General features: G+C 41.8%; 1 protein-coding gene across 2 annotated transcripts in view; it reads right to left on the reverse strand.

The window, feature by feature from the left end:
• Positions 1-2,685: 2,685 nt before the first annotated feature.
• The window catches only part of sik2b (salt-inducible kinase 2b), a 39,550-nt gene continuing 28,281 nt past the window's right edge, over positions 2,686-13,954 (reverse strand). The window contains exons 8-15 of one of the 2 annotated variants that reach the window (XM_041993810.1): positions 13,028-13,180; positions 12,442-12,600; positions 10,810-11,041; positions 10,427-10,720; positions 8,597-8,754; positions 7,762-7,875; positions 7,486-7,574; positions 2,686-6,973 (exon numbers count right to left, since the gene is read on the reverse strand). In XM_041993810.1, the coding sequence (XP_041849744.1) occupies positions 6,328-6,973; positions 7,486-7,574; positions 7,762-7,875; positions 8,597-8,754; positions 10,427-10,720; positions 10,810-11,041; positions 12,442-12,600; positions 13,028-13,180 (1,845 nt within the window). In that variant the 3' untranslated portion in view covers positions 2,686-6,327. Of the gene's footprint in view, positions 6,974-7,485; positions 7,578-7,761; positions 7,876-8,596; positions 8,755-10,426; positions 10,721-10,809; positions 11,042-12,441; positions 12,601-13,027; positions 13,181-13,954 lie in introns of both variants that reach the window. The other variant, XM_041993809.1, reaches the window with a different exon arrangement.

Consider the following 13,954-nt stretch of genomic DNA (forward strand, 5'->3'; position numbering starts at 1 on the left):
TACACACAGTAAGGTCAGATCCTCTCAGCATGACAAATGACAAACACCAGTTGTGTAGAGAAAGCATCTCGGCCTGCTCCTTTTCTTCAAGTCACCTTGTTGCTGCAGTTCCCTCCCCCTCCTCTTCCCATTGTGTCATCTATCAGTAAAGCAGTGTGAGCTTTAGAAACTTTTTTTTTTTTGCTTTTTTCGTCTCAATATTATCGCCGTATCACTCCAGCAGTGTGTATTTGACTCTTGTCCTGGTTGTAACATCTAACCGAGAGTCTACAGAACCTGATTTTTCCAGACACTACTGGGTCGTGTGTGCTGGGATTTTCTGACTCTGTCCATCTGCTGGCCAGCATGTGTTCAGTAAGAACTCAGAGACAAGGAAATAAAGGGTCAGTCAGTATGCCTACGAGGGCAGCACGACCTTCAGCGAAGAGCTAATATAAGAAAAACTGCTGTAATCCTCACATAGAGCATATAGCATGTTACTCAACACTACAATGCTCAAAAGCTCTACTGGGATTTGCAGAATTCAAATTATTCTCTTGTGCATTTCCTAAAAAAAATGAAGGAAAAAATGAAAGGTTTACTTTAGCTTGAGCATTTTATAAAATGTTAATTTTGTTGTGCAGTTCTAATTCTGAGCTGTGATCTCCTGCTCTAAAAAGACGCAGTAGGATGTTGTCATCCACCCTCCTTCAGTTGCCATGACAACCATTGATGTCATTACAGTATACTTTGGCCTGATGAGTGAATAGGCTTTGGATATTGTGATATTTTACTGGAGATGAAGATTACCATTGTCTGCCCACCCATTGTCTTTTTTTTTTTTCTGCCTCACTTGAGTGTCTGCGACAGCCCACCGGAGGTCTTAGCATTCAGCAAATTTGCACTATAAATAGCTAAACTTTACTGGAAAATGCTGGTGTGTTGCACGGAAATTTACTGCAAGGTTATACTTTCGGTAGAAGGAGAGTAAAATAGTAAAATGGGAGGGAGGGGGGGGGGGGGGGGTCGACTGAAATCTAATCAAGGGGGAGGTTTGTCTGGTCATGGATCAGTGTGATCTGTCCCATGTCTCAGCGTTTGAGACAGTCTTGTTCAGCAGCATCCACTGTGTGTTCTACAGATGGTTTTATCCCAGGAAAACAAGTTAGACCCCGGTTTCCATGAACAGATTGACCCTGCTTCCACCCACCTCTCCACCTACCTCTGGTGGTGTATTAGTGGGATTAGCTGTTCTCTGTCTGAGTGGACTGATTGGATTGACATGTTCTCAACATGATCCTTTTCCACACATTTGGGGCAAGCCTCTGTTCTCATGAAGCCACGAGACGTCCTCCAACTGTCTGGCAGCGTAGTTTGCTTTCAGTAATAAACAGAGCTCAGATATTGACATGCCTCCTTTACTATCAGAAAATTTGAGATCATGCACTTTGATAAATACTGATGGATGATTGCCATAGAGATGGATTAAATGTGACACCAGTGCAGGGATCCCTGCCACTGGTCAGGGCTACAGTTCTTATGATTGCTGATGAATTATTCAGTTTGTGCTGTGTTGACACAGACTATAAAAGAGCTCTACAAATTGCTGCTGTGGTTCACAGCTGCTTGTACAAAAGAAATGCAGGTTGCATGTTTTTTGGTTCATGCAGAGGTGGTGCTTAGTTTTGCTTTTTAATCACAATTGCTGGATATTCTGCGGTATGACACGAACTTTTGGAATTCATGTCAAGGACCAGTAAAATATTTAGTCTGTTTTGAATTCACCACTTACAACTTTTTTTTTTTACACCTGCTAAGGATTTTATTAACACCAATTGTGAAAGATTGAAAAGACTTTACAAAACCTTGAGTGGTTGCGCAATAAAAAATGAAAAGCTGCAATATTAGTGGACCCTCTGACCTTTTTGAGAGCCAAAAGAAATGCAACATAGCTTACATTCCCATCCATTATAAAGGGCTCATGGCTGGATCATCAGCTGGGTAAAGCAAAAACTGATCTCCAGTTCCTTGTCCAGTGTAGCCACTCGGGGTTGATTTGATTAATTAAATAGTGGTTAGGGGGAAAATAATTCATATTACTACAGCAAACATAAATGATTAGCATGACTCATGCATTACATAAACAAACCTGGATACTAATAGCCACTGGCTAGTTCTAGCCACAAGATGACCCAACAGGTTGTTTTTGGCCAGATCTAGCTGCATCTTTGCGTTAATGTTGCATATTTATGAATGGATTTAGGAACTCCTGCTAATATTAGTCTAGGTCTGAAAACACTGTTTTCATTTAAATGATGTTAACAGAAGCTGTCCAGTTGCTGATGCCAGGACGTGCTTGGGTACTTTATTTCAGGATAAGAGGAGTCAAGGTTCAGCTCTGACTCAGCGGTTTCTAATGCAGTGCTTGGTGCGATCTATTTTTCCAGGTCAGTAACCTTCACTTAGACCACTGAACCCTGGGGCACCATCAGACCGCTCCTGTGTAAAGTTACAGGACAATAGGATTACAGTATGTAGAGAAGATGGGTGTGTGGTTAACCACATTTCAATAACCAGGATGAAGACAAACAGCCTTGTTCAGAGTCTCATAACACACTTACCAGACAAAAAACAAGAAATCGAAACATTCTGTTTAATAAACATTTTTAATCTCAACAGCAAGTTAGCTTATGTGTGGTCAACATCAATGAAGGTAAATATAAAATTGGATTTCTATTGTTTTTTTTTTTTTTTCTTTTTTAAATCAGCAGGAAGTGAAATTATGATACTTGGAAACACAACCACTAGAATCTTCATGACTTTAATTTTCAACTAGAGATATTGCTATAATACTTTTAAATGGCATACACTGATTGACCAACAAGAAAAAAGAAGAAAAAGAAAAAGCACAGTAGAGAAACTGACAAAGAAGCTCCAAAACTCCACACGGTGGGTCGTACAGGGAAACTTCTGAGGGACTTTGGTTTTGTACCTTTGTAAAACCTGGTTCTACTTCCAGACAAAAAGAGAAAAAAATACAGAAAACAGGGAAATAACCATAATAAAATAAATGACAGAAGGGTTCAACCAGGAATATTGGTTCTATTCAAAGTCTGAAAATATGAAAAGTAAAAGGCACACTGAACATTATTCAACACGATTTTCCACAGCAGAACTTGAGCGTGCACTGAGGATTCACTACACCCCTACTCTGTACAAAGAACACTCATCAAAATAAACTGAAAAGTGTTACTTTTTCTTGGATTAAAAATCAACAATCAAATAAAGCGTTACTATGTCTGGTCTTTCTTTGAAAGAAATTTGTTTTGTGTCCATTATTGGTGGGGAAGAGAGAGGAGAAAGGTGTTTCCTGGCAGATTGCGGTTCGTTTCATCTGCCAGGAAACGGCAGAGCAATACAAACCTCCACCTTTCTCCACCACAATCACCTCCTCCTGTCTCGCTACATCTCTTCTTCCCCTTGTTGTCAAAGTGCTCCAGTATTCAACTTCCACAGATCATCCTGTAGGTCTTTAAGCCTGACCATCGACAAAGGCAAAACCCACACTTTAATGCTCTTACGACATCAGTGCTAACAATTTAATGCTCTATAACGCCCAGAATAATCATTTCATCTTCAACCAAGCCTCACACACTTAGTCCTTTCTCTCAAATGGATAGTTTCGACATGGCCCACAAACTGGGTGTGAGCTTATTTCTGTTAATAAAATGTGGGTGTACGACCATATAAACATACCCAGTGAGCTGATTATTTGGAAATTGAAGGGTGGAACGATAAATACAACTGCATTCCAGCCAGTTTTGCAACAGGTCTGCAATGCATTCTGGTCTACCGAGGCCACTGTTGCTCAATTTCTTTGTATCACTGCCTGTTCAGTTATCTGAAATCAACGCAGTGATTTATTAAGCCAGCAGTGGTAATATCCTGATAAAATGACTAAAATTTTCTTCCATGAGACAATTTTTGACTGTAGGTCAGACAGATCAACTAGTTTATCAAATAAGCCGCAGATGATTAAATTATTAGCTGTAATTCTAATCAGTTGTGAAAAAGCATTCCAGGGTGAATTTTCCCCATTAAGTCTTGCGCAGGACCGCAGCCACCGTTGGTCCACATTTTCTTCTCACTATAGACTGTTTAACAGCAACTACTGCATGGAATTCTAGTCTAACCATCTCTGTCCTTTAATATCTGTGAACTCTTGAGATGTGTGCTCAGTCAAGTTTACAAAATGAGAGCCATCGCCTCATCTGCAGACTAATCGGACTATAAACACTCCGACAGTTTAACCCTGACCACTGCAGGTCATGCAGTCTGGCAGATGGTCACAACCCAGTAATCTTACCCCAACCCTGTGACGTTTATCGTTCCATTATTCCAACGTCAGAGAGGAGACATTCATTCAGGAAATACAATGCAGGGAATCTTTAGGGGGGTCATTCCATCAGACCAAACATAATTCATCAATAAGACAAAACAGAGGCATGACTGGAGCTGTGAGGATGTAAACTAGAATTAATAAAAAAAAAAAAAAAAAAAATCACACAGTTAGTCTTGAATAAAGCTGTGAAAAAAGCAGTCAGTACAGTGTCTTTTTTCAGTAATTACAACAAATGATGAAAATGGATGCAAAAAAAATGCTGAATTGTGCAAACAAAACAATTACAATCACACACATCTACCCACACATCCACACACAACACTGTGCAAAAGTTTAGAGAAATTTAGAGGTTTTGTTTTTGTATCTAAACAGACGCAGGGCCACGCCTCATCGGTCCCATATTGGTTTTGCAGCACTGACCCAGATGCTCTGAGACGTACCTTAAAAACTGTATGGAGGAGAACTGGTGCTGCTCGGAAGGCAAAAGGCGCTTGCATCACATCATACATTAATTTGATTTAGATGTTTGACATTTACTCCACTATATAAAGTACACAGATAAATAGTGTGTATGGAATTATTTCTTGAGAAGAAAAAAAATGTTTAATAAAAATAATTTTGAAATCAAACTTTTGCACAGTAGCATCCATACAGCCATCTCTGGGCTGATCCCTGCACTTCCAGGGCAAATGTCTGACAGATTATCTTCTGGTTACATCATCAGCCACTGCTGACGACTCAGAGGTCCCTGTGAACCAATCAGAGTTGGCTATTCAGGTGAGGCTTCCATTCACAATCCCTCCCCATTAAGGATTAATATTGCTTCAGTATTGCCACAGAAACAGAATATTGACAGTTTAACACAGCAACTTCTCAACCTATCACATCAATCACATCAGCCCTCATTTATCAGGCAAACGCATGACCCACTTTTAAATCGTTGTGCAGACTTTCTGTCTGCAAAAATTGGTTATTATCTTAATTGAGTTGAGTGTAATGAAACCTGGAAAGTATATGCAATCAGTAGTTTATTTTAACAAATCAAGATCAGTAGTTAGAAATGATGAAAAAATAAAGTCAAAACGCCCGCACCTTTCCTCTCTTCAAACTGAAAAATGGCTTGCAGTTGCAAACGTTTACCACTGTAGCATCTATTAGCACATTTGTTTCAGCAACTACAAAAGTTAACGTGCTTCTTTCAAGGCAATAGTGTTGAAACCTGTGCATGAGCATCAGGTTTGCCTTTGCAAAATAGAGTTACTAACAACAACAACCGAAAAATATTTGTGGTGATTTTACCATGATAAATGAGGGCTGTTTACATTTTCTCAGTTGTTTAGTCAACCACTGTAAATTGAGAAAATACTAAAAAACCAAAAAAAAAAAAAGAAAACCTTCCAGAGAAGTGTTTTATAACCAGTTTATGGTTGTTGACAGCATCCTATCTGAAATACAAAAAGCACTGCCAGCCGTTGTGCTTTTGGTTACCATTCAGCAAGTCCTAAATTAGTTACTTTAAAACCATTTCTAGGTAAAACGCTGCACGCTAGCAGCTGTCAGGATGTGCAGCATCCCCCTCCCCTTCCACTAGGCTGCAAGACGCAGTCTTCACAGGCGGCGCAACGACAATTGCAGCTTCGCCAAATCAGCACGACGTGGCTCATGTTGTGCCACACATCTGGCTTGTTCCTGCCTCATGGGGCAGATGAGAACGAGAACAGAGGAGTAGTGGGAGAAAGGGAAGCCAGTTAAGGGAGGATTTTGGTAGAAAAGTTGAGGTTTATTACAACTAAGAAATTAAGTTTGTATTAGTTGTACAAAAGTTAACACTTCCTTCCCTGTTGCTACACTTATGGCCTCCACTGATATCTCCGCCCTCTCTGCTCTCAATGCTGTTTATGTTCTCATTGCATAATACTGCTGTTTAATCACCCCTTCAGCTCTTTTTAGTTGACCAGTACAAACCCCTGCTGCGAGTCCACGGTCTCCATCATCTCACTGTCCAGGAGGGATTCCTGCAGCTCAGGCATCCCCACACTGTCTGACTGCACTGAACCGGGCAGAAGTCCAGCTGTGACTCTGCCGTCAGCCTCTCCTGAGGTAGGTTGAGGCAGCAAAGTGGAGTCCATTGAGAACTCGTACTGCTCTGAAAGAAGAGCCTCAGTGGAAGGCCCCAGAACCTGCTGCTCACAGCCTGCAGGATAGCTGAAGCCCAGGCTGCTAGCAGAAACCTCATGAGGCTGTTGATGGTGGAGCTGGTGGTGGAGGTGAGCTCCAGGAGGCAAGTGTTGGGTGTAGTGGTGATGGCTCAAGTAAGGATCATAAACCAGGCCCTCACCTGGCTCCAACAGTGGGCTCAAGCTATGGGTGTGGCTAAATGGAGGTGAGGCCTGAGGGCTGCCTTGCTGCTGGGGCTGAGGTTGGTGGGTGGCTGACATTGAGGGGCCCTGAGGGGAATTTTGAGGCGCTGCTGGATCCAGAGCAGGGTTGCCTGTGGGGTAGGAGCCTTCAGCTATCTGCATCTGGTTGAAGTAGGTCTGAAGTCCCATGCCCTGCGACTGCTGCTGAAGGTACATCCTCTTCTGGTTCAGTCTGAAGGGACAAAAACCCAGTTAAGAATAAAAAGCTTTCAAATGAATCTATAAGCAAATGTAGGGAAAATGCAAATCTAACATGGCATTTCCTGTAAGCTTACTGTCTGTGTTGCTATTTATTCAGAAAAAATAAATATGAAAATAAACAAATCTGGTGTGTGCAGTGACATAGGAACGAAGCAACCAATTAGAGCTTAGTAGATGGGTGACAACTGTCTTCCTGCATATCAAGATATACATGCAGAAAATATTGACAGGAATATGGTGAAAAGCATGAATGAAATTGGTGCAGCAGTAAAAGCTGTCTACTTATCTCCACTACCACCTGCACTCACAAATAAAGGGCAAACATGAAATTAGCTGCAATCCTTCCTTAACTGCATGGACCCAAACAAAACAGTGCTTTTGTATGATCCACTGCTAGTTTAAGCTGTCCCCATTTAAAAAAAGAGAAATGGGGAATAGAAAAGAGGAACATTAGTATTTGGAGATTTTTGCAGAGTGATTTACCTGTGTTCCTGCAGTTGCTGCTCTAAACTTCGAGGAGTCTCCTTACAGAAAAGTTGGCAGCTAGCAGGACTGTTGGCCAAGACGTTGGCCTTCTGGGCAAAAGAGAGATGGTGCTAATAATTACTACTGAACCCCTTTCATGATTACTCTTGCACCGTGGCAGATAACCCCTACATATCTAATTATCAGTATATGTTAAGTTTGATAAGACATGTCAGCTTAAGGCATAAACATATATGCACCAATGGATAATTGAATATCGACATATGACTGTACCTGTAGTCTGTGAGTGAGGTACTGTGTTTCCAAACTCTGTCTGCGGGACAAGAGAGGCGGCTGCAGTGCACCTTGGTATAAAGCTAGGCCCTCCTGCTGCTTGCATGCCTCACCCTTCAAATCAAAAACATAAAACATTGGAACAAAATGCTCAAGGGCTCAGATCCTAGATGCCCCATCCTACCAGTTAATAAAACTGTGTCAAGGTCTTGATGCTTCATGTGGTCTAACTGAATTATCTTTGCTGTCTCCTGCCCAAATGTCCACGTGGCGACTGATCAGGCAAATGTCTTTCCCTTAATGGCATGGACTGTAGGGAATACACATTAGGTAAATGGAATGGAAGCTAATTAAAAGGATGATGGGGATTCAAGCATCATAATAAACAAACAGCAGCTTTATTGCATTATGAGGGATGGAAAAAAAGAGATGATGATTTTGTCTATGCTCATTTTGTTTTTGTTTACAGGAAAGTCCATAGTTCTTCCCTCATCTTGTGTGTATGCATGCTCGTCTGTGTGTGATTACAGTTCTAGTCACTACGATGGGCAAGTCTGACTGATCTCAACAATAGCTGCATTCATTTTTTTTTTCAAGCTTCCAAGCCTCAGGGGGACAAGAGACAGTAAACAAGCCACAGTTGGCTGCCTCTACTGGGGTTACACAACTGTCAGGGTGCCTGCTATTCTTTTTTTTTTTTTGAGGAGGGGGGGGTTCTGTCCAGTATGAACCCATGATGGTAGACTCAGTAGAAGGACTGAGTCTAGGTTTTTGAGAAGAAAAAGATCTTGGTTTTGAGGAGTGTGTGTTTGTGTAAGAATGCTGTAGGACAAACCTCCAGGAGGTTGTGCAAGTGGTGCTGTGGTCCCAGAGGGCCCATGACAGCCCCTTCCCCAGTGCCCATCTGCTCCACCAGGATCTGGACTTTGTTGAGCTCCAGGATGCCTTTGGTCCTCGCCAAGTTTTGGAGATGCTGCCGAAATGCAACCAGACCTAAGAGCACAAACAAGTCCCCAAAACAGGAAGTCCGAATCAGTTTATACAGCTGATCAATAAAATCACCTCTATCGTCATAGCAGGAGACATTAAAGCGGTTAGCACTTTTCATCACCCCCTCTGACAATGTCACCACATGTACGTCACCTGTGTGAACACATGTGACAGTATGTGTGTACTCGTGTGTCTTGCAAGAGCAAGAAGCTCTGATAAGACCCATCCAGTGGTGACGAGCTGTAGCTGTGAACGATAGATCCTGACTCACTCTGATGGTGAGAGTTATTTAAAGCCAGACTCAGCAATCTGACGCAAAAGAATCCACCGCATCAACACTCCAAAGAGGATTATGAAAAATAGATAACTGCAAATACCAATCAGGAGTGCACAAAGGAATCAGTCAATGTAGAGCTGGGGAAGAAACATTTTTAAATTAAAATTACAGGTCCTGCTTGGCTTAAGCACAGGTGATTTCCAACTAGCAGGAACAGAATTAAGTAGATCAAAAAGTAAAAATATTTAATATTCTCCCTTATGTTTTGTCTTCTTCGTCTCTGAAGTGGAGAAGAAAGAAATTCTGCCTGCCAGAGACAGCAACTCTGAGAAGTGAAAAGAAAAGCAAGACAGGGAATGAATGGTAGAGAGAAAAGCAGAGATAAAAAAACGACAGGGTAGAAAGAAAAGGGGGGAAGAGAAAGATATGTGGGCTGAAATCTTCAAATGTGTCTGTGATTCACAAGGTGAATCATCGTTGCAGTCGTCAGAGACATGGAGAGGATGAGAGAGCAGGAAGAAATGGAGAAAGTGTGTGAAGGAGGAGGGGAGTGGGAATAACCAGGTGGCAATGAGGCACCTTTTTTTAATTTATAGGCAATGTACACATTATATATATGTACAGTTACACAAATTCTCTGCAGCTTATAACCACTGTGCTGCAAATCCAAAACTTACATTAGACTGACACTTAAATTTAATTAATGTTATTTTAAAGCATTTCTCTTAACATATTTTATCTACATCCATCATATGCAGATATCGTGGATTATCTCACTGATGGGATAAAAAAGAAACATCAGATGAAGAAGAAATATCTTTATTGCACATGTTTCTTTCCTGTCAAAATCTGCTGCTTGTATTACCCTTAATACATCCTAAAAGTAGTTCAATCTGTGATTTGATTGTGTAATGAAAGCATCAAATACTGTATGTATGCACTGCTGCATGGCCTTACTTTTGTAGTGCACCTGTGTCATGACGTTTGTGGTAAATATACACGAGCTAATTCAATATTACTCCAGTAATTATTAATATTATTAATTTTCTGTCATATTTCATGAAGTTTTTAATTTATGAGGGATTTTGTTGCTTATTCATTAATAAAATCCAGTGAATCTAATTTCCTTTCAATAGTTCGCAAAAGCCAAGCCAGCATCTAGTTAAACTGGTTGGAATAGATGAATAAAGAATTTTCCAGTAATGTAGCCTCAGGCATCTATGAGCTAGATTATAGGGGTGTGATAAAATAACTTCCATCTAGTCTCGCACAAGTTTGCAGATCCATCTGAAATTGACTCAGTAACGTGACACACCTATAAAGTACATAAATAAATGAATTAAAGAGTTTGATCATGTGAGATGTCCAAAAGAAAACAACAACGTCTCTGGGTCTGACCTTGGGTTAGGGAGGTGTCTGAGGCGCGGCGTCCCTCTCTGAAGCTGATGGGGGAGCGGTTGTGCGTCTCCCTGTGCTGAGAAGTCAGGGCAGCCATTGCTGGGTTAGCAGGCCTAGCATTCAGGAAAGGTGTTGGGGTGACGCCAGGGGCAGAGCTGTTAGCTGGTACCACTTCAGTGAGGGAGGGGGGATCCTCTAGCAGACTGAGGTCACTGTGCATGGAGCCCATATCATAGCCCATATCCGAGTCCACGCTACCCATAGAGGGGTTGTGGCCGAGAGTGAATAATTTACCTAGGGAGAAAAAAATACTGTAAGTAAACTTCTTTTTTTTTTTTTTAAATCACTACATTAATGTAACAGTTTATGAGGTGATGTCATACCTTGGTTTGAAGGACCTGGCTGATTGGTGACCTCAGACAGGGTGTGCCGCCGCTGGCCAAATCTAGCAGTCTGATAGGGCGAGAGCAGGTGGGGTGGATCATCCTCTGCGTCGGGCTCCTCAGTTTCGATGCCCTCATCAATCGATGTCTCCATCATGTTGCTAGGCGACGAGGTGGAGGACTTGCGGAGGACAGTGGGGGGAGGGAGGGGGTCCAGCAAACAGCCATTCACCTAGATGGGAAGAGCGATAATGAGAGAATGAGGGAACAATAACAAGACATTTAAAATGAAAATTCCACCAAATGAGAGCAAAACACACTCACACTGAAACTCACACGCAAGGTGCATAAAATAAAAGTGGATATAAGAAATAAGACTACATAAATGACTCTCCTTCCACTGTTTTTCCTTTGCTCACTACATACAAAGTGTGTGTTTGTGTGTGTTAGTTGAAGCACGCAGACCAGTGTTTTCTAGTGCAGAAGTGGAGGGTGGGGATAAAGGAATGCAGAGCCAGGAAGTGAGCTTTGACTGAATGTTCTGTGTGACTGACACACAGATATCACACACATGAATCATCTGCATGAGTTGCTGCAGTAACCGGAAAGCCTGGTGTTGGTCTAGAAGGAGAAACTTTGCCCAATTTCCCATCTCCTTTCTGTAGTGTGCTGGATAGGAATGCCATTACTTTTTTTTTTTTTTTGCCATTACTTAATAGACACACACATGCGTAAACGACATAAAGAAACAGACAGAAATGGGTGGCAGGTCTTGAGGGGACAGAGAAGCCAAAGAATCAATAGGGGGGGAGAGAGATGAGGCTTAATAAAGAGAGAAAGACTCAAAATAAGAACAGGAGGATAAAGAAGCCCGTCGCTAAAAAGAAAAGATGAGCCTCTGGCTGAGGGGTGGGAAGTCTGGGCGGGAAGATCGCTGGGGCAGCGCAGCAGCTTCCTGTCCATGTGTGTTCACTCAGCTCTGCATTATGTCACATCATCATCACAGGACTGCTTACATAACCAGACTCCATTCACGCAGATAACACGCACCCTGACTCTGCTCTGCTTGTCTCTCACACACACACGTATACACACACATACACACGTATACACACACACAAACGAACAATCATTCCTTAGTGGAACTTAGAGTGGGGGTGGAATGGAAAAGAAAACTCAGTGTGTTTTTGAGTGTGCGTGCAAGATTGCAGGTGTGTGAGGCCATTAAGTCCGACCAACTGTGTCTATGGTACAGTGTTCTGTAATAAGCAGTCAGCCCAACAACAGGCTGGGAAGAAAAGGCCGCTGGTTGGCACAGATAAACAGAAACTGAGAGCACTCTGTGTGTGTGTGTGTCTGTGTGCATATAGGAGCCTTGCAGGACAGGCAGCTGTCCTGTGTGATGTGAATGCTGGCTGAGTGCTTACATAAGAGGACAAGTTAGCTGCACTCTGGTAGGTTGACACTCCAAACCTCAAAGGAGTCTGTGCACACACACTCACACCTACACACAGACGTGCACCAGCATTTCTAATTCACAGAAGCCGGGTATGGCTATTGAACTGATAATCACAGTAGTAACTACACTTTCCATGACCAAAAAGTCATGTTTTATACTGGTACTGGACCTACCTTAGGTGTGTTTACATCCTCCACCATGAAATTCTGCTCCAGAAGACAAGGAGTCTGGGGGAAGGTGAAAGCGTCGGAGGAGGCTTGGGGAACTGCAGGAGAGCGCAACAGACGAACACCCTGTGGAAGCAAACCCACCTGGGCTGAACCGCTGGTTGACTGTGAAGTGGGAGACATCAGATGAGGAGAAATGTTAATTAATTGCCAGCTTTCAACAATGCACTTGACAATATTCAAACTGTGACAAGAAAAGCTGCTGTGAATTTGACTTTCTAATCCCAAAGACAAAAGAGGGTGAAGATCTTAGACAGCGAGGGAAATGAAAGAGAAAGTGCACAGTGATGGTGAGAAAAAGACAGCATGGAAAGAAAAGAAAATGATGAATAATGTAACTGAGCAAAATGCATGAAGATCAAGGCTGACGTCAAAGACTGCAAGAGAGTACAGAAGACATGATAAAATAAATGAATGGACCATTTATTTGTTCCTGGGTGCAGGTGTGAATAACAGAGCTTTGATCAGGGACACAGGTAGTAATCAGTAGACATTATTCAGGACACCCTCCCCCCAATCCCTCTGTAGGTACCTTGATGACCGTCTGCTCGGCAATGGTGCTAGGTCGTCGCTGACGGGCGTCAAGCCTCTGTTCGACAGGGAAGCTGCAGCGATGGGCCTTGAGCCGCTCCACCAGCAGGTAGTAAATAGCAGCAAAGTGGTTGTAGCTTTTGTTCTGCAGTGACTGGAGGATGATGGACAACATAAATGGTTGACTCCAGAGTTAAAGATATCATTTAACTTCTATTTTGGATAATGAAATTGTGACAGTTCTTAAAATACAGGGAGATAATTTTCTGAAATAATTTTCTGAACGTGGGTTATTGCAGAAGATGAAGAGCAGACTGGAGGTAAAAATACAATTTATGAAATACATTTAAAGACAAAGCAGCACACATAACTGCAGATACATTACACTTTCTTCCCCCTGGGCAAAGGAGATTAATAATAAACAATAAAAAAAAAAAGCATACAGATTCAGATGTTTTCAGGTCAAACTGGTGGGCCCAGAAGTGGCAACATTTTCCCAATATTTCCCTTTTGCACATAAATGCAAATTATTTAAAATAAAGCAGTCCAAATGCAATTTAAGTGCAGACTTTTTAGCTTTAACTCTATGGAATTAACTATAAATTGCATTAACCACTTAGGCATTACAGTCCTTTTTCCCCTTTAACTAAACTGACTGGCCTTTTCAAGGCCAAATGAGGTCAGTTTCCCTCCTCGTTTCATGCAAGTCATTTGCGTTGAGCCTGAAGTCAGGAAACCATGAACATTATGAAAGGCTGAATTTACTCCCTTAAGATGCTTTTGCCATTATTTGTTTATCTGTAACCCTCTGCCCATAGAGTGCATGCTCTATGAGATATAGCAGTAAATGTGACAATTGATTTCTTCTATGTTACAATGATTTCATCTATATGTTACTAACAGTAACAACAAATCCTTCAAAAGTAAA

Source organism: Melanotaenia boesemani, chromosome 9 (assembly GCF_017639745.1).
Source record: "Melanotaenia boesemani isolate fMelBoe1 chromosome 9, fMelBoe1.pri, whole genome shotgun sequence".
Classification (NCBI taxonomy): Eukaryota; Metazoa; Chordata; class Actinopteri; order Atheriniformes; family Melanotaeniidae; genus Melanotaenia; species Melanotaenia boesemani.